Raw genomic sequence first — 22,424 nt, forward strand, 5'->3', positions numbered from 1 at the left:
CCCTTCCCCTCTGGGGAGAGCTCTCTGCCTCCCTGCTCTACAGTGCGAATGGAAGCCACTCTCTCAGCCCATGTCCTTTGGCTGCTGCCCTTGGTCCTTGTGCACACTTCCTGTCTCCTCAGGAAAGGGCTGTTTGTACTCAGAGCCATACACCTGCTCTCTCCCTTCACTCCTCAGGCCCCTGAAACCTGGCTTCCCCTGCCACTGCTCAGGGTCACCCCTGGCCTGTGTTTGAAGAGTTGAAGTTGCTGCCCTCCTTCCATGGCCCCCCTGCTGCAGATGAGCACCCTCCCCAGCTCCCTTCCCTGCCCGGAATGCCTTCAGGAGTCACGCACAGGCATCCTGGAGAAGCCAAGAGACCAGTGGACATGATGAGGTGGACAGCTGCTGCCCCACCCAGTCCCTGGCCTGGTACCTCAGAGACTCTCCACTGGCCTGAACCCTCCTTCTGCCTCCTGGCTCTTGGGTCAGGTCTGCCCATCTCGTCTTGGCCTCTGGTTTCCAGCCCATTATGGCTAATGCCACCATGCTAGGTTGGCCCCTAAAGTCTCCTACCCCAGCCTGGCACAAGCCTCCCCAGAGCCCGGGCCCCACCTGCCATTTGCTCTTCCTGGAGTTTGGCAACACTAATCATGCCCAGGTCTCTGTCTCAAAGAGGGACTCCTTGCAGAACTCCAGAACTTTGTGCACAACTATCCCCCTTTGGGTGGCTCAAGGCACCTGAAATGTCACAGGCCAGAAATCAAACTCAATGTTTCCCTTACTGCTGTTCCTCCTTTATTAAAGTCACCAAAAGCCACTTAGTCTCTGGGGCCAACTCTTCCCTGGACCTCACTTACAGTTGGTCCCTTCCTTTCCTCTGTCCTGCCTCTGCCCTCAGAATCTCCACACCCTGACTTCTTCCCACCACCTCCTGAGTGAGGGTTAGCAGCCCCAGAGTCTTCAGGAAGAAGCCCACCCCTCAGTGGGGATGGAACAGGAGCTAGGTAGAAAGGTGAGCAGCAAAGGACTCTGGACATCTGCCACCTTCTGGAGTTTTCCAGTGTGAAGATCATATGGCAACACACATTGGAGGAATGAGACACACATTGGAGGTATGTCTGAAGTATGAGACACAAGGGGGACACTCTCAGCCCTGCTCAAAACTTAAAACCAGGTGTCTTCACTCTGATCCTTTTGTGAGTCTCCCAAACCAATCACGCCAGGCCCTGTTTGTTTCTCTATATTTTCTTTCCAGGGCTTGTGCAGGATGTGATACAAGTGGCTGGGAAAGGCCCTGTACTGGCCCTCCCTGAGACACATTCCTGTCTCTCTGGGGGAGGGGGTCTCATGGCAACAAGTGGCTCTGTGATATGATGGGCTCAAATTGTTTTCTCTCTCCCCCGCATCTTGATAATGGATATGCACCCCCTCCCTTCCTGTGCTGGGGATTGAACCCAGGACCTTGCACATGCCAGAAAGTGCTCCACCCCTGGGCTCCACCCCTACCCTGAGAAAGGAGTTTTATCTTAACACTTTGGTCTCCTTGTAGAAATAGAAGGTGTCCTGTTAAAGTGAACCAAACAAGGGCTCCCTGCAGCTGTGAATAAACCCTCTGGAAGACGCTGGGAGGCTTCTAGAAGGCCCCTCACCTGCAATGTCACAGAGTTCCGCATCCGAGGCGTTGGCCAAGGCCTCCTCCAGCTCGGGCTCTAGCGTCACGCTTTCCAGCACGGGATCCACTGGCTTCTGCTTGGGGACCCAGATCTTTCCTGTGAACACACATGGTGTCTGTCAAGGTGTGTGACCACGTTCGGACCGCCTTTGACACTGGCCCTGGTGGACCATGGCAGAGTCCTGTGGAGGGGGCCCTTTAGGCTTCTCCCTCCAGAGAACAGCTTCCCCAGAGACTAGAAGTCAGGGATCCCAACATGGCACCCCTCGCTTGCACTTGAAAAGAAGGGTTTTGTAATTGGTCAAACTAAACCACTCTGTTCAAAGCATCAGTCATGACTTTAAACCACCTGCAAGCAAGAAAAAATACAAGGGAAAATAATAGAATAAAATAGGGATGCCTTAACTAAGGGCTCTCGTGTAAGAGAAAAAGTTGTAAACATTCCTACACAAAATAAATAAAATACACTCAGATGGTGGAAAGACAAAAAGGGGGATGGGGTGCAGCTTATGGGTTAGGGCGCTTGCCCAACATGTGTGAGACCCTGGGTTTGGTCCCCAGCAGCACACACACACATACTCACACAACACAAAAAGGGAGCAAAAATACACACTTGCCTCTTGGGACATTCTATTTTTAAAGTGTCAGGCTCGTGACAGAATGAGGGAGTAAAGCGGGAGACGTGCAAATGCCCGCTACTGGTCCACTAGTGAGCACTGTTGGGGAGGTGAGGGTGCCCCATCCCCCAAGGGGTGCCAAGGGCTCTTAAAGTGTGCTGAGGGTAGCTGCTTGAGATGAAGAAGGAAAATGCCCAAGACACATGAGTGAAAAATTAAATTTCACAAACAGCATGTTAAGGTCTTTGTGTCCCAGAGTTCAAGCATTAGAAACCTCATCCCCAAGTTCCTGTGTTCATGGTATTTGGAGGTCATTAGGAGTGGATGAAATCATGAGTGGGGGGGGACCCAATGGTGGTATTAGTGACTTCTTCTTCTTTTTTTTTTTGGTACTGTTTGAGCCCAGAGTTGCTCGACCTCTGAGCCACATCCCCAGCCCTTTATATTTTTTATTTAGACACAGGGTCTTGCTGAGTTGCTCAGGGTCTTGCTAAATTGCTGAGGCTAGCTTTGAACTTGTGATCCTCCTGCCTCAGCCTCCTGAGCCACTGGGATTATAGGTGTGCACCACTGTGCCAGGGTGTTAGTGACTTCTTAAGAGACCTGAACTAGCACACTCGCTCTCTCGTGTCATGCGATATCCTCCACCATGTTACGCTGCAACCAGGAGGCCCTCACCAGCTCATGGACTTCAAGCCTCTAGAAATAAATTTCTCTTCTTCATAATTATCCATTCAGTCTGTGGTGTTCAGTTATAGCACTAGAAGATGGACTGAGACTAAAACTAAGCCCATGTGTGCATATGTGTGTGTGTGTGTGTGTGCATGTGTTTCATGCAATAATAATAGAATGCTTCTTATGTGCCAGGCACCTTTCTAGAGACTGATGAGCAGCAGTGACCAAGACTTTCAATAGCTTACAAGTTATTGAAAGGAGACAGAGAATAAACATGTGAAAAATCACATGGCATTAAGCATCATGAACACAGGAAGACAAAGCCAGGCAAAGGACTAGGAAAAGCCAAGGTGTGAGGCAAAGGAGGTGGTATCGTCATTTTGAAGACTTTACTGAGATGACGGCCTGTGATTTGGGACCTGTCAGAAGTGGGGAAAGGAGCCCCTGAGGTGAGAGACAAGATGAAGAGACTCACTTTGACTGCTGCTATTCAACCCTGTCCTGGGAGTTCTAGTCATAAAGACACAAGAAAAACAGACAGAATTCAAGCTGAGAAGAAAGAAGGAAAATTATTTCTGTTTGTATATGACATATTCTTATATGGAGAAAAACCTTAAATTTCCACATACAAAAATCTGTAAAAACTAATTCAGGAATGTTGCATGGTATAAGATCAATGGACAAAAATAAGTGGTGTTTCTGCACATCAACAACGAACCATCTGAAGAGGAATGCAAGAAAACACTTGCATTTACGATAGGACCCAAAGAATCATGTGCTTATGTATAAACTTACATTGAAAACAACAAAAATTGCTGAAAGAAATTAAAGAAGATCTAAATAAATGCAAAAATATCTTGAATAAATGGATTAAAAGACAATATTATTAAGATGGCAGTATGATCCACATGATGTACAGACAGATTCAATGGAATTCTTATCAAAAATCCCAATGACCTTTTTTTGCAGAAAAGAAAAAGCCAATCCTTAAGTGCATATGGAATTGCAGGGGTCCACAAATAGACAAAACAATCTTGAAAAAGAACAAAATTAGAAGACTCATTGATTTCAAAACTTAACTGCAAAGCTAATGTGATACTCATGAAAAGATAGACACATAGACTATGAAAAATATTGAAAGTCCAGAAATAAAGTTGAACATCCAGAGCAAATTGATTTTCAACAACTGTGCCAAGTCCATTCAATGGGAAAGAATCATTTCTGAGTTCTGGCAGAACTGGATATTCACATGCAAATGAAGAGTTGGACCTCTACCTCACACCATACACAAAATCAAACTCAAAGTGGATTAGTGACATGATTATAAGAGCTAAAACTACAACATTCTTAGAAGAAAGAAAAGGCATGATCTTAGGATAGTCTTCATAATCTTAGGATTGGCAACAGAGTCTTAAATACAACAACAAAACTACCAGCAACAAAAGAAAAAAAAGATCATACTTCACCAAAATTTAAGTTTTACACATTAATGGACACTATCAAGAAAGTACAAAGACAACATACAGGGTGAAATTAAATATTCACAAACTCTATATAAGAGTCTAGTATCCAGAATATAGAAAGAACTTTTACAACCCAACAATGAAAAGACCAACAACCCAACTTAAAAATGGGTGAAGGACTGGAATAGACATTTCTTCAAAGGGGTTATACATATGGCCAATGAGCCCAGAAAAAGATGCTTCATTAGGGAGATGCAAATGGAACCACAATGAGAAACCACTTTACACCCATGAGCAGGACTAAAAAAAGCAGGAAATGAGTGTTGGCAAGGATGTAGAAAGTTGGATCTCTTATATATTGCTGGTGGCAGTGAAAAACGGAACAGTTGCTATGGAGAACAAGGTTGGGAGTTCCCAAAATTTAAATATAGAGTTACCATATGATTCGTCAATTCCACTCTTAGGTATATATCCCAAAGAACTGAAAACAGACATTCAAACAAATACTTGTACAGTAATGTTCAATGCAGCCAAAGGGTGAAATCACAATAGCCAAAAGGTGAAAACAACCAAGATGTCTATCAATCAGTGGATGAACGGATAAACAGATTATGGAATATCATTTAATCATAAAAAGAAACCAAGTACTGAGACATACTACAATATGCATGAGTTGTAGAATATTATACTAGTTGATAGAAACCAGATACAAAAAGTCATGTACTATGTGATTTCATTTATAGGAAATATCCAGAATAAATAGTTCATAGAGTAGTACTTGCCAGGGGCTGGGGAGAGGGGGTGGAGTAGTGGAGGAAGGGGATACCTGGTTAGTTCTGGAGAAATGACAGTGTTTTGGGTCTAGATAGGGGTGGTGGTTGTGACACTGTGGGTGTACTAAATGCACTGAATTGTTGCCTTTAAAATGGTTAATTTTATGTCATGTAAATTTTACTTCAATTGAAAAAAAGAAACAACCCTGTTCACGTGGGCTGTTGATGAAGCACAGTTTGAAGAGGAGAAAGACTGGGGGCGGGGAGATGGTCACGGGGCTGGTGTGACAGTCCAGGTGAGAGATCATAGTGACTTGGGCCAGAAGCACAGGGTGGATGTGGGGAGGGAGCAGGAAGATCTTCACTAAAACGAGACCAGAACTTATTTTCAATGGCAGAAATGATTTTGACTTGCTTTGTTTTATTTTTTTAAATTGTTCACAGTAAATATCAATGGCATCTACAGGCAAAATACACAACGGGGGGCCTGGAAGGCGCACAGGCACGAGAGCCTCTCTTCTCCCTGGGGACTTCTAGATGCATCCTGGGCTGGAGCATCTGGACAGACAGATGAAGGGAGGGAAGGGCCGGGGCCCTCTCTCTGGTTCCTCATATGCACAGGGTGGTCCTTGGTTAGGCCTCACGTCCTGTGAATGGTTTCCTCTTTCACTCTCAATGGGATCTAGGTTTGGATGAAAAATGGCCAGGACACTCCAACCAAAAGGGACCAGGGGAGACGTTTGGCTGCTCCAGGTGGGGTGTCTTTCCTCTGTTCACCCCCAAACTTAACCAAATCTACACCACACATCGGTGCCATAGGAGCTGGGACTTGTCTCCTGGCCAGTCAGGGAGGGGCCTGGCATATAGTGGGCCCTCGGCCACACCTGGGAATGATGTATGCATAAGAATGACATCACTCAGTACCTCGTTTCTCCCCCGTGTAGGGGACCAGGTCTTCTCGATCCTTAAACTCCTTTGCTTGCTTTTCCAAGTGATCCAAGAGCTCCTCTCTTCTAAAGGGGCCCGTGGGCGCCTTGGTGGTCTGATCCTTTTGCCTCAGGCCTGCAGGCAGCAGAGCATTCTAGATGCAGGTTGTGGAGGTAGGAGAGGGAGCAAGAGAGAGAAGGAGAGAGAGAGCAGTCAGCTGCTGAAGACTTGCAAATCTCTAGGAACTCATCCTGGACCAGTGGGGACCCCAGAGCTATAGACTCCATCCAAGTCTCTCTTTCTACATGCAAAGAATCTGAAAGCCCAGGAGCAGCAGGGACTTGTCCAAGGTCAATCCACATCCCAGATGAAAGGCAGACAAAGGCTATCTCTTAATTCTCTAGTTTCCCTGTCTCAAAAGTTTCCGAAGGTGAGGGCTGAGGGTTCAGGGTGACTGACATAGGCTGAGCCCAGAGGGAGTGTTCAGAATGTCACTAGAGAAGTAAATAGGATTGGGCTGGGGCTGTAGCTCAGTGGCAGAGCACTTGCCTAGCATGTGTGAGGCACTGGGTTTGATCCTCAGCACCACATTAAAAAATAAATAAAGGCATGATGTCCAACTACAACTATTAAAAAAAATTTAAAAAAGAAGTAAATAAGACTAAGTTGTGTTTGGATGTATGAACAATAGCAGTTTGTGTTTCAAGTGTTGGAAAGAGAAGCCAAAGGGGGTTGAGGGAGGACTCAAATGCAGAATCAGGTGGAAAGAGGCAGAACTACCAATCCAAAAGCCCAGCAGAGCTGTGAGGAGGACAAGGTGCCTCTGGCTGCAGCGCCTGTGGCCCTCCCATAGGTTACTTCCAGCCTCCAGCAGGTCTGTGCTTGTGACATGCTGGTTGTTAAATATTTTGAACGTTGCCCCTGGAGATGGGTCTCTCAAGAAAGATAGCATCCACCAATTGGGCGCTTGCTCTTTTTCAAACATGGGCAGGCTACTAAGCATGGGCTTCCCACGGAAGCAGATTCCCCATTAGGGTAGATTTCAATCACCCCAATGGGCTTCCCTTTAATTCAACCCCCCAAACCTTTGAGAGGCAAAGATGTTAATAACCACGAGGATGCTCAGAGATCCCCCTCCCTCCAGAACAAGCAAAGATTTGCCCAAGGAATTTCAGGGACAAATCAGAACAAAAGCCATTGTTCAAATTTTGAGGAGAGGTCATCTGCATTTCTAATTCTTCTGACCCCCTTGCACTCATTCAGAGAGCTAGAGGAGGATACCTGGGGTGCAGGTGTGCAACTTCTTGCTGCACCCACAAATTCACTAAATTGGAGTCATTCCATCTCAAATCTTGGTACCACCTTATCTTCCCTCATAAACTCTTCTGAAATCCCCCTCTGACAAGGGCACAAGAGGCATATAAAGATGGCTGCGTGCCTGACACCCAGAGAGATGATGCTGGGAGGAGAGGCCACCTTGAACAGATGTGGAATTTTTGCAAGTTGTTTTATCACCATCTACCACCACACCATGTGTGAGCAGGAATAGAGGCTGCAAGACGGGGTGGGGGTGGGGTGTCACTGCCTGGGGGGTGGGCCATAGGTGAGCAGGCCTGTACAGCAGAGGTCAGGGCCTCAAGGGTGGTGCCGGTAAGTGCAAACAGATTAAGGCCACAGGTCGGGAGAGTCTAGGAGCTGGAGGATGTAGTGAGAGGGTTTCTATAGGTAGAAAATCAAGCCTAACAGAGCATCAGGAATGTGTGATGCCAACCGCACCCTGAAGCAGCAGTTCTCACACACTGTCTGCCACAGCAGACAGGCTCCCAGCAGAGCCAGGCTTCGCAGACAGGTACAAGGTTAGAGGGGACTTCCTGCAGCTAGTTCCTTCTGTCCCATGGCAGGGGCTTACTGTGTGATTGAGGGCCACCTCACTGCCCTGCAAATGTCTGTATGTGCTTGTCCAAAATGATTCATCCAACCGTTCTGTGACATGCCTGCACTTCACAATTGACCCCACCTAAGGCTCAAGTGCTGACTCAGAATAACAATGACCCAACTATATGATGGGGCTTGGCCCCTAAGCCCAACGCTGCAGTTTCTAAGGCTGAAGAATGTGAATAGTGATAGTGACTCCCTTGTAGGCGGGTTGAGAAAGTTAAATTAGGCAATGCAGGCAGAGTGCTCAGCATGGTGCCTGGTGTAACGAACACCCCCAAAGGGTGACTTAGGGCTGTTGTTATAGCATCAGTTCAAGTACATTTTGACAGGAGACTGGTTACCCAGATATGTCGCTAAGAGAGAATTAATGATCCAAATACATTTGAAGTTCAAGATATTTGAATATGAGCATGTGAAATTTCATGCAAATATACAACGAATCAAGGATTGAAAGCAGGTGCTTGGGTTTTCTCAAAAAATCTCAAGGGGATGCCCATAGATTGTCATTGCCACGAAGGGTAAGATGGCAGTAAGGGGCTGGGACACATTCTGGCTTGCCCAAAGGCTCAGTTTGTGATGGGAGAAATCTATGAAGTTGGAAACTGGTTTGCGAACTTGCACAGCTTTCCAAATCTCTGTGATGGATGCCACCGATCCAGACAGCTAGCTTTCTCAGCCTCAGCACAATCAACATTTTGAGCCAGATGCTTCTTTTGTGTAGGCTGTGCTATACATCTAGACTGCAGCAGCCTCTCTGGTCTCTACCTCAGAGATGCCAGTAGCACCCTCCCCCACCCGTCTTGACAACCAAAAATGTCTCCAAATACTGTCAAATGTCCTCCAATGCTGAGAACAACTGCATTGAACTGAAGACATATAACAAGGGAATAAAAACATTTTGTTTTTATTTAAATGTTTATTGAAAGAAGTTGACTTTTAAAAACAAAAATATCAAAATTGAACATAAAACATAAAATTTGAACATATACGCCTCATTAGGAATTGAAGTCTTTTTTCTTTCCATTAAATAATATGTATGTTTAAAGAATTATGATTTTCAACTGAAACCATAACAGCTGCATAGTTGTTAAATTCCTGATTATCACTTTAGCTTGTTTTCAAAAACAGTATGTGACCTCACACTGTATATAAATATTAACTCAAAATGGATCAAAGACCTAAATGTAAGAGCTGAAACTATTAAAGTCCTAGAAGAAAACATATGCATAAATCTTTGTGACTCTGGATTAGGCAATAGTCTCTTAGATATGACACAATACAATAAACAACAAAAGAAAAAATATATGTCTTGGACTTCAACAAAATTAAAAACACTTGTGTTTCAAACGACATCAGTGAAATGACAGATTGGGAGAAAATATTTGTGAATCGTATATCTGATAAGAGCCTAGTGGCCAGGATACATAAATTTCTCTTATGACTCAATGACATAAGGCAAATAAATTAAAAAATAGGCATGGTGGTTCACTCTTGTAATTCCAGAAACTTGAAGGGCTGAGGCATGAAGATCCACAAGTTCAAGGCCAGCCTCAGCAACTTAGCAAAATCCTTTCCCAAAATAAAACAAAAAGGGCTGAGGATACAGATCAGTGGTAAAGCATCCCTGGCTTCAATCCTAAGTACTATAAAGGAAACAACAACAACAAAAAAGGAATGAAGTACTACAACATAAAGGAACCTTAAAAACATCATACTAAGTGAAAGAAGCCAGGTACAAAAGGTCACATACGATATGATTCCAGTTATATGAAGGGTCCAGAATAGTTGAATGTATAGAGACAGAAAGCAAATTGAGGGTTGCTGGGGCTATGGATGGAACTCTGACCCTACAAAATCCACGTGCTGAAGCCCTAACCCCCAGTGTGTCAATATTTGGAGATAGGGCCTACATGGAGGTAAGCAAGGATGGATGAGGTCACCGGGATGGAGCCCTGAGCCAATGGGATTAGCGTTCTTGTTAGAAGAGAATCTGAAAGCTTGCTGTGGGCCCTCCCAGCCCCCTGTCATGAGAGAACAGAGTGAGAAAGTGGGAAGAGACCCCCTGCCAGAGACCAACCCTGCTGGGCCCTGACTTGAGGCCTCCCAGCCCCTGAGCTGTGAGGAAGTAAGCCCCCACATTCTGCGGTATTTTGCTATGGCAGCCTGAGCTGAGGAAGAGAGCTGGTAGAACTTAGGGGGATGGGAAGCAATAGCTCATGGGTATGAAGTTTCTTCTGCAATGATGACAATGTTCTAAAACTGACTGTGTTGATGATCGTACAACTCTGAGTATACTAAAAAAAAAACTGAATTGTAGATTGCAGATGGAATAATTGTAGGGTGTGTGAATTATATTTCAGAAAAACTCTTGTTTTTAAAATGTCGTATGTTATCTAGGAAAGAATTATCCAAATGGCTAATACAATCACTAATCTGAATGGTCATGGGATGCTGGGAACAGAAGGCTCTTCCTGTGCCAGGGCCAAGGGTGATGGTGAGTCTGGTGGGCTAGAGCAGCCCCCACTGACCATGGTGCCTGTTCTATAGTGTGACATGCCTGTCTGTAAATTAGCCATGGAGGAGCCATGGATGAGAGAACCCTGAGTGGGGTTTCTCACACTGAGAGACCTACTTCTAACCAGACCCAGGCTCACCAAGAGCTCTCACAGGTATTTTGTCATTGGCTCCGGCCAGGAGGGTATTTGATGATCGTGTATATGTAGAAATGTCTCTTTCTACTGATAAGTATTGTGCCCAGACAGTGTGCTAAGAGGTATGGCCATGACCACACCCAAGCTCTCCAATGTGCAGTGGTAGGTCCTGGGGGAGGGAATGGGGGAGGTGAAGTAAATTAGAGCAAAGTCTCAATTACATGCAGTGACTCAAGCCCAAGTGATCTTCCTGTCACCCCACAGGCAGCCTAGTGTGTGTTTTAAGGAGGAGGGATTCCCAGATGCTCAGAACTTAGCCTAAAGTTATAGTTGTTATCACTTGTGGGTAGTGGGGACTGCGGTGCAGTAGGGCTTTCGTGCCCCACACTACCCAGCGCTAGTGATTGTTGATCTGTAGGAACATGGATGGTGTTATTAGATCTGCTTGTTTTTATGTGAACTCACTTGATTTAAAAGTATTGACATGTGGTCCAAACATTTCCAAAACAATGTTCAGGCCAAATGAAACACTGCAAGCCAAACTCAGCTCATGTGCTGCCATTAGGGTCCTATCAGACTAAGATTCCATGTTGAGGAGGTCAAGATAGTCATTTGCTTGTTCCACAAACATCTATGGGCTGTTCTACCCTCACCAGGCACTGGCTAGAGGAAGAATGACGTGTATACATGATTTTTTTTATTTTTTATTTTTTGTGCTGGGGATTTAACTCAGGGATGCTTAGCCACAGAGCCACATTCCGAGCCCATTTTTTATTCTTTTTATTTTGAGACAGGGTCCTGCTAAGCTGCTTAGGGCCTCACTAAGTTGCTGAGGCTGGCTTTGAACTTGCAATCCTCCTGCCTCAGCCTCCTGAGCTGCTGGGATTACAGATGTGCGCCACCATGTTTGGTTTATACATGATTTTTTTAACTAAGAAATTTTTAAATTAAAAAAAACAAATGAAGAAGCAAAAATTTAAATATGTTCTTGGAAATGATCATGGGGGAAAAAGTTCGGCAACTCTTCCTATAGTTCCCTACTTCTGGTTTTAAAATGGTGACTTCCTTTTCAATGTTGTAATACATTAAAACTCCAACTACAGGGCTGGGGATGTGGCTCAAGCGGTAGCGCGCTCGCCTGGCATGCGTGCGGCCCAGGTTCGATCCTCAGCACCACATACAAACAAAGATGTTGTGTCCGCTGAAAACTAAAAAATAAATATTCAAAAAAATTCTCTCTCTCTCCAAAGGCAACAAGTTATTTAAAACAAAACAAAAAACTCCAACTACAGTTGGAGAGATTAATCTTAGTCTAACTTTCACAACCATGCTCTGGAGTCCAGTTGAGCAAAAGACAACAGAAACTTTGACACATCCTCAACTGTACTGTCAGGGTCCTGCACACCCTTGCAAACAAGAGCCAGTATGGCTAAAGAAAAAGTCCCTGTACAAATATCACTGCTATAGATAGTGAAGGACGTGTGAAAAGCCATCCTGGCTAGAACAACTGTAGGCCTGTTCAGGTATTCAAGCACACAAGCACACACATATGCACACGTGCACACACACATGAGCACACATAAACACACACGACTGTGCAGACACACACTAGCACACACACATGTGCACACATATGTAATGTTTTAAAAGGATCATAGACTCCTGCAACTGGGTGGTACAAAGCCCTAAGAGGTCCTCCAAGCCAAGTTTTTCACTTGGGGAAACTAGAGCTTAAAAAGCTGAAGTACTTGCCCCAAATCACATCGTTTGATAGCCTTAGAGCCAGGAAGCCTGACTTTACAAACAGATGACACTGTGTGCAGTTAGCATGCTCAAGGGTCAATATGGCTATTTTCAGACTGGTGGCTGGTCACACATAAAATATCCCTTATAGGGCTGGGGATGTAGCTCAGAGGCAGAGGGCTTGCCCTGCATGTTTGAGGTCCCATGTTTCATTCCCAGCAATGAAAATAATAATAAAAAAAATCACTTAGCCCGATTCTTCAAAGTCACAACAACCAACAAATGATTAGATCACTTTTCCCAAATAAATCAGCCATGTCTAAGAACAAGGAGATGCAAACCGTGCTTCCCTCAACCAGCACCAGGCGTGCTGGGTGCTTGTTCTGTGCCTGCACCACACACAGCCCCTTAAAAGAGAAGGAGGGCCACAACCTCAGTGTTAGGCACCGGGAGAAGCTAAGAGCCAGGGAGGGAGGGCCAGAGCCTTGCCTGAGGTCACATGCTGGACCCTGACCCAGGACTGTAGACTTCATTCCTTGACAGACATTCCATCCCTACTGACTGTTTCCCTTAGCAGAGGGTGCTGGAAACTGGGTGTGGCCCTGTGTGAGAGCCAGGTCCCCTCTCCAAGTTAAAAGACAGGGCTCTTCCTCATGGAGCTAATGTCCCTCTACAGGGGGACAAAATGAGGCTCAGAGGGAGTTTCTGTTCTTAAAACTCCCACCCACATCTCCCACTTGTCCTATTTCAAACAATTTGCCCTGTGCTTTTGCCCTCCTGTCTCCCCTCTGCCACATCAGGCCACATCAGGACAGGCAGGGCTGAGCTTGCTCATGCCCCAGCTGCAGAATCTTGACGTCATAGATAAAGGGGACAAGTAGGACTGAAACCTCTCAGGGTCCCTTTCTCTCCAAACATACTCCCACACCAACACATACATTCTGGACCTCTTCCTGTTTTTGCTTTCTTTTTGGAAAGAGCTGGGCCTTTGGCTCAGCCACCCTGACCTTACTGAAGGGCTAGTGAAACGCATCTTTCATGATCAACTTCATAAGACATCAGTGCTGGCCTCTGAAGGCCCCCAGGGCCCAAGGCCAGTATTCGTTTGCAACAGGACCTACTGGACATAGCAGCACATTTCATCTGTCTCTGGTGCTCATGGCATAGAAAGCTTCTCTGCCCTATTTTCTCCTAATCCTCATGCAAGAAAGAAAAGTTCCCTATTGGGCTGGGCATGGGCCTCCTGAGACAATGGGTGCACAATCCCTGCTCACCGCCAGAGAGGAGGCACCTCACCCAGCGTGGCACCTTACTCGGCCCTGAGCTTCCTGGAGGAAGTGATTTCCTGGGCCTTGGCCAAGTGAAGCGAGGGAGTGGGGACCATAGGGAGACAGAAAGTGCAGCATGGGCAGAGATTGGGCCAATGGCAGGAGCATGGCTTGCACCGGAGCTTGGGTCGGTCCCAGCCTGAGATAGCGCGTGTTCTGAACATCTCCATCTCATGGGCACCACCCTCCTTCAGGCCTTGTGACTCTTGCCGGGACCATCAGACCCACCTCCTGGCTGGTCCTCCAGTCTCGGTTCTCTCCACCTCCACCCTGTTCCCCTCCAGCAGCTGGCCACACCTTGGTGACATGTGTGCTGACCCCAAGTGCTCATGGAGGCTCAGCAGCTTCACTGACCTAGAATCATGACAAAATTCATGAGCCAGGTGCAGAGAGTGGTTCAGGATTTGACCCCGACCTGCTCCTACTCTCCAGCCTCCTGCTCCTCTTCCCTCTGGGAGTGGTCTGGGTTCTGGCCACTTTTGCCCCTCCATGCTCCACAGCTCTGCCCTGTCTCGCACACTGCCATTCCTTGGCTGGGTCTGGTTCTGGGCTGACCCTGCTGCTCTGCATTCCTCTCAAGACTTTTCCCTGGGGCCCCCATTGGGTCTTTGCAGTGACCCACATTGACCTGGTGAGTCTCTTTCCAGACTGCCCTTGGCATCTTGCCAGTTCTTATATACTGCCCACCCTCTGCGGTCCTAGAGTATGTTTAGCCATATCCCTCTCACCAAGGAGAATGGGTGTCCCTCAAGTGCCAGCTGGGACATATCTTGGTCTTTCCTGAATCCCCATCATCAAGCACTGGGTGCTAGGAGAGTGGGAACGGATCATCCATGTCACTCACACAGCACCAATGCTCCAGTGGAGGAAAGGACAGTATTCTAGGACACCCCATAGGCCTACCCCAACTGCTGCCCCTGAGCAAGTCTGGGGGAGGGGACACATGAAAGCTGTTAGAGTGAGGGCTGTGATGGGACTGGGGTTCTCTGAAGGGGATTTTGGGAAATGCTGAGCTAGAGAGTGAGCTTTTTGTGATGTCTTACTTGGGAAATTTGCTTAAATTTTTGCCAACATCTCTTATTTTACCTCAGGGCTTTTGGCAGAGCAGAACATAAGGCCAGCAAACCGACAAACCCATGGTGATGGACTCTAAATTATCCCTGATGTTCTCTCCCCTCTTTAGTAACAAACACACCCCAACTCTTAAGCTGAGCCCTTGGCTACTCAGAGTTAAAGACTACATTACCCAGGATCCCTTGCAGCTAAGTCAAGCCATGATCAGTGGTATGAGAAAACAGTGGCAATTTCTGGTAATCTTCCTTAAAAGGCACTTGAATTTTGGCTTTTCTCCTTCTCTCCCGCCCCTCCCTTTTCTTCCCTGTCCCTCTATTCTGATGCCTGGGCTGTGGCTCCCACTACAGACCATGGGGATGAGGGCTACACCTTGGCCATGGCAGGGGCTGAGCTGGCTGGACACCGGGTCTCTGGAGAGCTTGGAGAGCTATGCTCCACACCAGCCCTAGACTGCCTGCCTCTGAACTTGCACTTGAAGGATGAACAAACTACAGCATATGCGAATTTTGGGTTTGTTGCTTGAAACCAAGCTGAACCTTGCCTGCCACCCTGGATTCTCATCCCAGGGCCATAAGGTCACAGATATGGCACTGGTACTCTCTGATTTTAGAGTTCCCCCTGCAAAATGAGGCTCTAAACCCTTTTATTCTGAAACCTTAGAATAAAGGTTTGAACCCCACATGAAATTAGCTTATTGCCCATCAGAGTGACCACGTAGGGCTTCATTGTTTACTTCCATTCAACCGGACAGAGCCTACATTTTGGAGGTACTGTCAGGGCAGCTGCATCTCCTCCTCTGAGCACTTTCTGCCTGAGAGGCAAACCCACTGCAGGAAGGAAGATGAGTCAGGGTCTGCAGTGTGGGCAAGGCTGTGCTGGGGTTTGGAGGGAAATCAGCAAGGATCCCATGGGAGGGGACGGGAGTTGGTCCTGGAGATGTGGGAAATGCCAACCTGGAGTGAAGGGCTTCAGGTCCCAGAGGTCTCTTGGGCTGTGGGGGCAGACAGGAGGTGGAGAGAAGTGTGGGTGTGGGTGTGGGTGTCCTGGGGCCACAAGACAAGGGTAGAGTGAGACACGCTGCCTGGCCTGATTCGCCCTTGCCCCACCGGGCCCATCCTGGGCATGCAGGGCCGACCGGCAGTGTTTCTAAGGATGCGTGCCTATTTTTAGAGAAGAGATTTATTTCTTTCCATTTCAACTGTTTACTTCTGTCCTGAGCTTGCGATTCTGCCGGTTTGTGTTACAAGGAAGAACCACGGCCCCGTGGACCAAACTTGGCAGCTCCTAGGATGGCCAAGAGTGCCTTATAGGATATGCTCTGGGGCACAGGGAGGGTGGGTTGTAGGAGTGTGTGGAGGCTGATGAGGAGCCCCACGGTGGGTCAGGAAGCCCCAGGCCCTTGCCCTGGTACTGATGACCTTCTGTGTGACCTTGAACAAGTCCTTTCTCCTCTCTCTATTGTAGGGTCTTATCATTGTTCTCATTTTTCACCACTAAACAGGTAATAATAGTACCTATAGGACCAGTATGAGGATTTGGTGAAAGTCACCAAGTACCAAGTGAAGGACAGGAGTCCAGGACAGACTGTCACTCAGGGTCTTTTACCTATGTACTTGATATGCTCATGCAGGGCATGGGTGGGCAGTACAGTTCCAGGATTTAACCTCCACCATTTCTTTAGCCTCTAGCTTTACTTGCAGAACGGCATTGACCCCAGCCTGTGAAGATGAACCTAGGGTGCTTCTGGAGGTTTCCTGGGCAGATGCCCATGAAATGGGAACATCTGACCTGGCATGCAAGAACACCTGGACAGAGAATTGCAGCTCTCGTGATTTCCTGTTGTTTCTCATTATTGTTTTTGTGGTTATGTTGTATCACAGCTTCCCAACAGCTGACTGCCAAATCAACCCATCGGCCCTAATTCTTTTATGAGGTTGGGATTATTCTACTATTGTCTCTCCTGCAAATCCGTTGATCCTTTTTCTGGGAGAATTTTTAAAATATTCTACTTTTTCTCCAAAGCCTCATTAACAAATAATATTTATAGTTAATTTCTTTGTGTTAGTGGATCCCTAATTTCTTTTTTTTTTTTTAAAAAAAGATTAGTATTTGTGATGAAAATAACATAACACCTTCAAAGGAAATCAAATTGAAAAAAAAAATTGCTGGTGATTCCCAGGTCTGTTCCCCAAGTCCAGGTCCCACAGTGCTCACAGGAGTGAGGGTTAGTAGCAGAGGTTTCGGGGCATGGCTACGTAGGTGGAAATCCCAGCAGTACCCAGGTTGCATCCTGAGCAGGTTAACTCCTCTCTGTAAGCCTCAGTTTCCCAACCTTTAAAATAGACAAAACACCAAACCCTCACAGAGGACTAAATGAGATAATCCAACAGGGCTTTACCCAGTAAATGTTAAGTATCTACTGATCACATAAGAACCTGTTCCCGGCACAAGTCACTGTGTGAGACTAGTCCCTGATGCGCTGCTCTGCACACTGCCCGTTTTCCCCTCTACCCAGGACAAAGGCGATCTGAACGACAGAGTTGGCTCAGCTTCAGAGCAACATCCACTTAACTCCAGAGAGACGCGAAAGGGCAGATCCTCTGGGGAACCAGTCAACAGCGGATACTTTTAGCACATGAAGCATTCCTTTCCTGCGGGAGTCCAAAACAATCTCATGATAAGCTCGAGTTTTTCCAGAGTGAGAGATAGAAAGTTTGGGGAACTTTTTTTTTTTTTTTTTTTAATGTGCTCAAGTTTGGAAACCTCTGCTGCAAACAGAGCTGCTGTCCAACTTCTCGTACTCCACGCTGTCACGTGATGCTGGGGCTTAATTGCATAACCCAAAACGTCACCCTCTGAAGGGCTTGCCGAGTCCAAGCAGGAAGGGACTTGAGGATCGTGCTTTGGGAGAGCTGGAGGGGGCATCTGAGGTCTTTTATCCAACTATGTCCATCGACAGTCAAGGGAACTGAGACCCAAAGAGGGAAAAGTAAGTGCCCAAGAATAGAGACAGGACCCAAATGATACCATGAAGATTCCCATGAAGCCTCAGGCTACTTGGCTAAGACGTGAACTCCAGAACCATGTCGTGGCTCTGCCACTGCCAAGTTGTGGGACCTTGGACAAGTTCCTCCACTGCTCAGTTTCCTCATCTGTAAAACGGGATGAGAAGAGCACCTGCCTCAGAAGATTAGGGTGATGGCTGAGTTATATATTCCAGGTGCTCAGAACAGCATCTGCACGTCCCAAGTGCCATGTCAGCTCATGTGACACAAAAGTCAACACAGGAGGAGTGTGGGGTACAACAGGAGGGCAGCAGCCTGGGCATCAGGGCCCCTGGGTTCTGTTCTGGTTCTGTTTGGACATCTCAGATCTAGGACGGGTCGCTTCCCCTCTCTGGGCTTGGCTCCTGCTCTGAGTTGGGGGTTGCATACCCGCTGCTGACTGTCCTCTCACGGTCCACATACCTTTGGCCTCTCCCAGGGCTGTGATTTTGGAGCGGGCCAAGGCAGGGGGAAACTAGAGCTGGAATGTTGAACTCTCAGAAAAAAGCCCCTACCCCAGGCCTTTCAAAACAGGAATACTGTCTTGCAAATCAGGTAACAGAGATGATCCCACGTGAAGGGGCCATTGTGTGTTGGGGACAAAAAGCCGGTTTGGCCTGTTATCTCCCATCCGCTCTGGTTTCTTCCTCGACTGAGGGAGAAAGGGGTGTTTGACAATGTCACTTTAGAAACCCCAGTAATTGAGAATGCCAGGTCTCAGGTGGCCTGTGCCCACTCCCAGACCCACCGGCACAATGGCTCCCCTCCTGCCAGAGTAGCCTGTACACACTCTGGAGCCTGCTTGCAACCCGACTCCCAGAGCCCGAGCCCTGTGGTGTCACTCTAGTGGTGTGAGTATAGGCAAGCTGGTGGCAATCTGAGCCTCCATGCTCCTCCCTCCATGGGAACCAGCAGAGCCATCCCTGTTACTCACCTGGACAGCAGAGCTGGCTTCTAAGAGGTACCAAGGCCCTGGGAATTTGCCCCTGAGGCTGGAGAACCTGATATTTGGTGTTGGGCTCTGTGGGGGATCTTTGCCAGGTTAGTGACATGGTTCCCAACTGGGGCCTGGGCTTGGTCCTTAGGGCTACACTGTCAATTCTGGGATGGCGCCTTCCCCTGCCCCCTCCTCACTCCTGGGGTGAATGCTGGTCTCTGATCCTTGTCATCGGATGCCCTATTTGCAGTTGCAGCCTCACCTAATATCCCCACCCAGTGGCTCAGGGAAACTCCAACAGGGCAAAAAGAGAGACACAGCAGGCCTGTGGGACCCTGGGGGTCCACTTGTTCCTCTCTGGGAATAGCAAGTGTTCTACGGCATTGCAGGAAGGGCTGTGGAGAAGGTCAGGCCCTTCCTTGCCTTCAAGAGCACTTGCCACTAACAGGTGGACAGAACAGGGGGACTCACGCCCAAGCCCCCTCTCCGTCCCTTCTGGTACCCCTTATAGTCTCTCTGTGCTGAGAATCAGCTCCTGAAGTCACCAAAGCACATGGAGTCACTGCTCCTTGAGGGCTCCCCAGGCTACTGAGAGAAGTCCACTCTTGTCTGCCTTGCCACCCTGCCCCATATCCAGCCCCTGACCCCTTTCTAGTCACATCTAACATTCCACAGAAATCACCAAGTCTCCCCCTCCCAGTTTCTTCCCACATGGACCGTCCCTCCTGCAGCCCGTGCTAGACGCCTTCACCTGGAGTTCTTCATTTTTAATTATAGACTTTGGAAAATCTAGGGCCCAGTTCCAATATCACCTGCTCTGTGGAGCCTCCCACCAAGAGATAATCCTGAGCCCCCTGCCTGCCCCACATAGGACCTGATTATTACACCTGCTTTTACCACCCTGAGTCCTGAAGGGCAGGATCCCTGTTGGCGCCCAACACAGGGCCCCGGGCTGGGCAGGTAACTGAGTCACATTTATCGAATTGACTAGAAGCAGCCACATCCCCTTTTGTTCTAACTTTCAAAAGCTGTTCTTGAAATTCTATGAACAGTAATCTAGGATAGAATTAGAACAGAATAATTTTGCAGCAATGAAGCGGAAGCTGGATTGTTTTGCTGGCCTCTGTTGCTCATTTCGGCAGCCGTGCAGCCTAGCAGGAGGAGACAGGCGGGAAGGCGGAGGAACCTCAGCTCCCTCCACCCACACTGCCTTCTGATCAGCAGAAGCTGCCTCTCCAGGGCACTGTCTCCTCGTGGCTGGGCAGGGGAAAGCTGTGAAAAGCAAGATGAGGACACTTTGCTGGAAGGATCTGTCATCCCATGGGGCATGGGTCCCGGACCCTAGTCAAGGATTCTGGGTTATCTGGAAAGAAGCCACTTCATGGAGTCTGGGGATAAGACCAGGTGATAAGCTCATGGAAGCTTAGTCCTGAAAGGGACCAACCAACTCCAGCATGTCATGGATGGGACATTGAGGCCTAGGGAAGGACAGGAACTGGCCCCGGGTCACACGGGGTATCAGAGACAGGGGTGGAAATGGGACCTCTAGCCTCCAGTTTTGCATTTTTCCTGCTGTACTGTGCTCCCGAAACATCAGCAGTGATTATCTGTGCGCTAGTGAAACGAAAGCGAGGTGCTTTTTTAAAATTTTGTTTGTTTGGTAGATCACTGTTAGGCCAGAGTTGAATGAAGACTGTTTTTTAAAGGCATGAAACATTCCATTTTTAATTAAAAATACATCAAATGGAAATGCACCAAATTCAGTAGCATTCATTATCTGCCTTCTTTGTGCTAAGCATAGACCTTATGCTGGGATATAATTTTAGCATGAAGACCCTGCCCCTTACTCCAGCATGGCTTGCCAAAGAACACACTACCAGGGAGCCTTCTGCTTATCAATACTGGGTATCCTGACTACAGAGGTGAATTCTGAGCATTAAATTAAATTAAAACTTCTTCAATGTGCCAACTATGAAATGCAATGATAAAACATCAAACAAGTGACAGGAATTCTTCTAGTCCTTTATTTCTCAACTAATTCATTCTACAATGCATGTTCCCCTCCATCCAAAAGCACTGCACTTGACAGAACAGTGGAATGGCCCTTGGAAGACCCAGTGACAGCAGCAGCCAGGTAGGTGTCCGTGGCCTGCCGGGCCCTAGTCAAGGCGCTCCAGGAGGCTGCGCATGCTCTGAATCAGGGGGCCAATATATGGCCATAGGCAGGATTCACAGGTTTAGGAGTCAAGGTTGGAAATGGGAGTGTCCCCAGGGACTCCTGGCAACATTTTTGCTTCCTGTTCTCTTGACCTTAGGCTCTGCTTGTCTAGAAGTGACAGGGCAACAAGAGGAATGCTTTCTCTCATTGGAGGCATAAGGATCCGTTGGACAGGAAGGTAAGGCTCCCCCTGGCCACCTGGGCTCCTTGTGCCTGGGAATCAACAGGCTGAGAAGGCAGCCACAGCGCTGGCTGGGGTGGCTGATCCCAGCCACCAAGTGGAAACTGTACCCCCAGTTCACAGTAGAGGGGACAAAGCCTGAGCTTGGAACATGGGAGGTCCTGTAGGCATCTCTCAGTATCGCCATGCCCTGTGATCAAGGTCAATGGAAAAGTCAACCACCCACCCCAGAAGGACTACACACGGCTGAGAGCCTTCAGAATGAAGGTCCTCAATCAGCTGAGGTGCTCGCTAAAAGCAACAGGATGTCAGAACGGGTGGTGGAAAGAAGTCATTTTAAATACAAGCCGCCTGCATCTGACCAGTTATAGGAATGAGGACAATAATTGTCATGAATATTTCCTTTGTTTTATGAATGTGTGTATGTAGCAAATATCTTTAGTTTTCCCCTCTCATTTCATTATTATGTAACATAAACTGTTATTGACTTTACACCATTGTGGGGTTTTGTTTCCTCACCCCCCCCACCCCCCACCCCCCCTGGGGTATTGGGAAACCAGGGGCACTTTACTAGTGAGGTATATCCCCAGTCCTTTTATTTTTCATTTCGGGACTCTCTTGTAAGTTGCCCAGGCTGGTCTTGAACTTGCAACCCTCCTGCCTCAGAATCCCAAATCACCGGGATTACAGGGTATGTGCCGCCACCCCTGACTATATTTGATAGTATTTAAGTATTGTTCATTTTCCATCATAATGTTTAGGTTACAGGATTTGGAGAAGAGTCAACAGCATTCAAGAACTTTACCACCCCTTCTGGGGAATAGGTTCATTTGTTCCCTGTGGTACACAGATTGGTTGTATCGTGTTAGGCAGAAGTACAACCTTGGTACTGCCCCTATTTGAAAATTAGTTATGGTTCAAAGAGATGCTGGGTTAATAAGAAAAGGACTTGTGGCGGTTGGTTTTATGAGCCAACTTGTCGGGCCACAGTTCCCAGACACTTGGGGAACCTCGTTCTGGTTGTATCTGTGAGTGTGTCTGGATGAGATTACCATTTGCATCTGAAGACTGAGGAGAGCAGGCTGCCCCTGTGGATGGGCCCCATCCAATCTATCCAAAGCTCAAACAGAACAAAGAAGCCGACCCTCCTGTCAGGGTGCCGTGTTTCCTCCTGCCTGGCCACCTGGAGTTGGGGCACTGA

At 47.5% G+C, this 22,424-nt stretch overlaps 1 protein-coding gene across 2 annotated transcripts in view; it reads right to left on the bottom strand.

The window, feature by feature from the left end:
- The window catches only part of Tmod1 (tropomodulin 1), a 76,992-nt gene that overhangs the window by 33,485 nt on the left and 21,083 nt on the right, over positions 1–22,424 (bottom strand). For both annotated transcript variants that reach the window (XM_058578087.1, XM_046457275.2), the window contains exons 3-4: positions 6,107–6,263; positions 1,632–1,751 (exon numbers count right to left, since the gene is read on the bottom strand). In XM_058578087.1, coding sequence (XP_058434070.1) covers positions 1,632–1,751; positions 6,107–6,263 — 277 coding nt within the window. The remainder of the gene's footprint in view (positions 1–1,631; positions 1,752–6,106; positions 6,264–22,424) is intronic.

This window comes from Marmota monax, unplaced genomic scaffold (assembly GCF_021218885.2).
Source record: "Marmota monax isolate L192 unplaced genomic scaffold, Marmota_monax_Labrador192_F-V1.1 WCK01_AAM20220418_F8-fsc00069, whole genome shotgun sequence".
Taxonomy (NCBI): Eukaryota; Metazoa; Chordata; class Mammalia; order Rodentia; family Sciuridae; genus Marmota; species Marmota monax.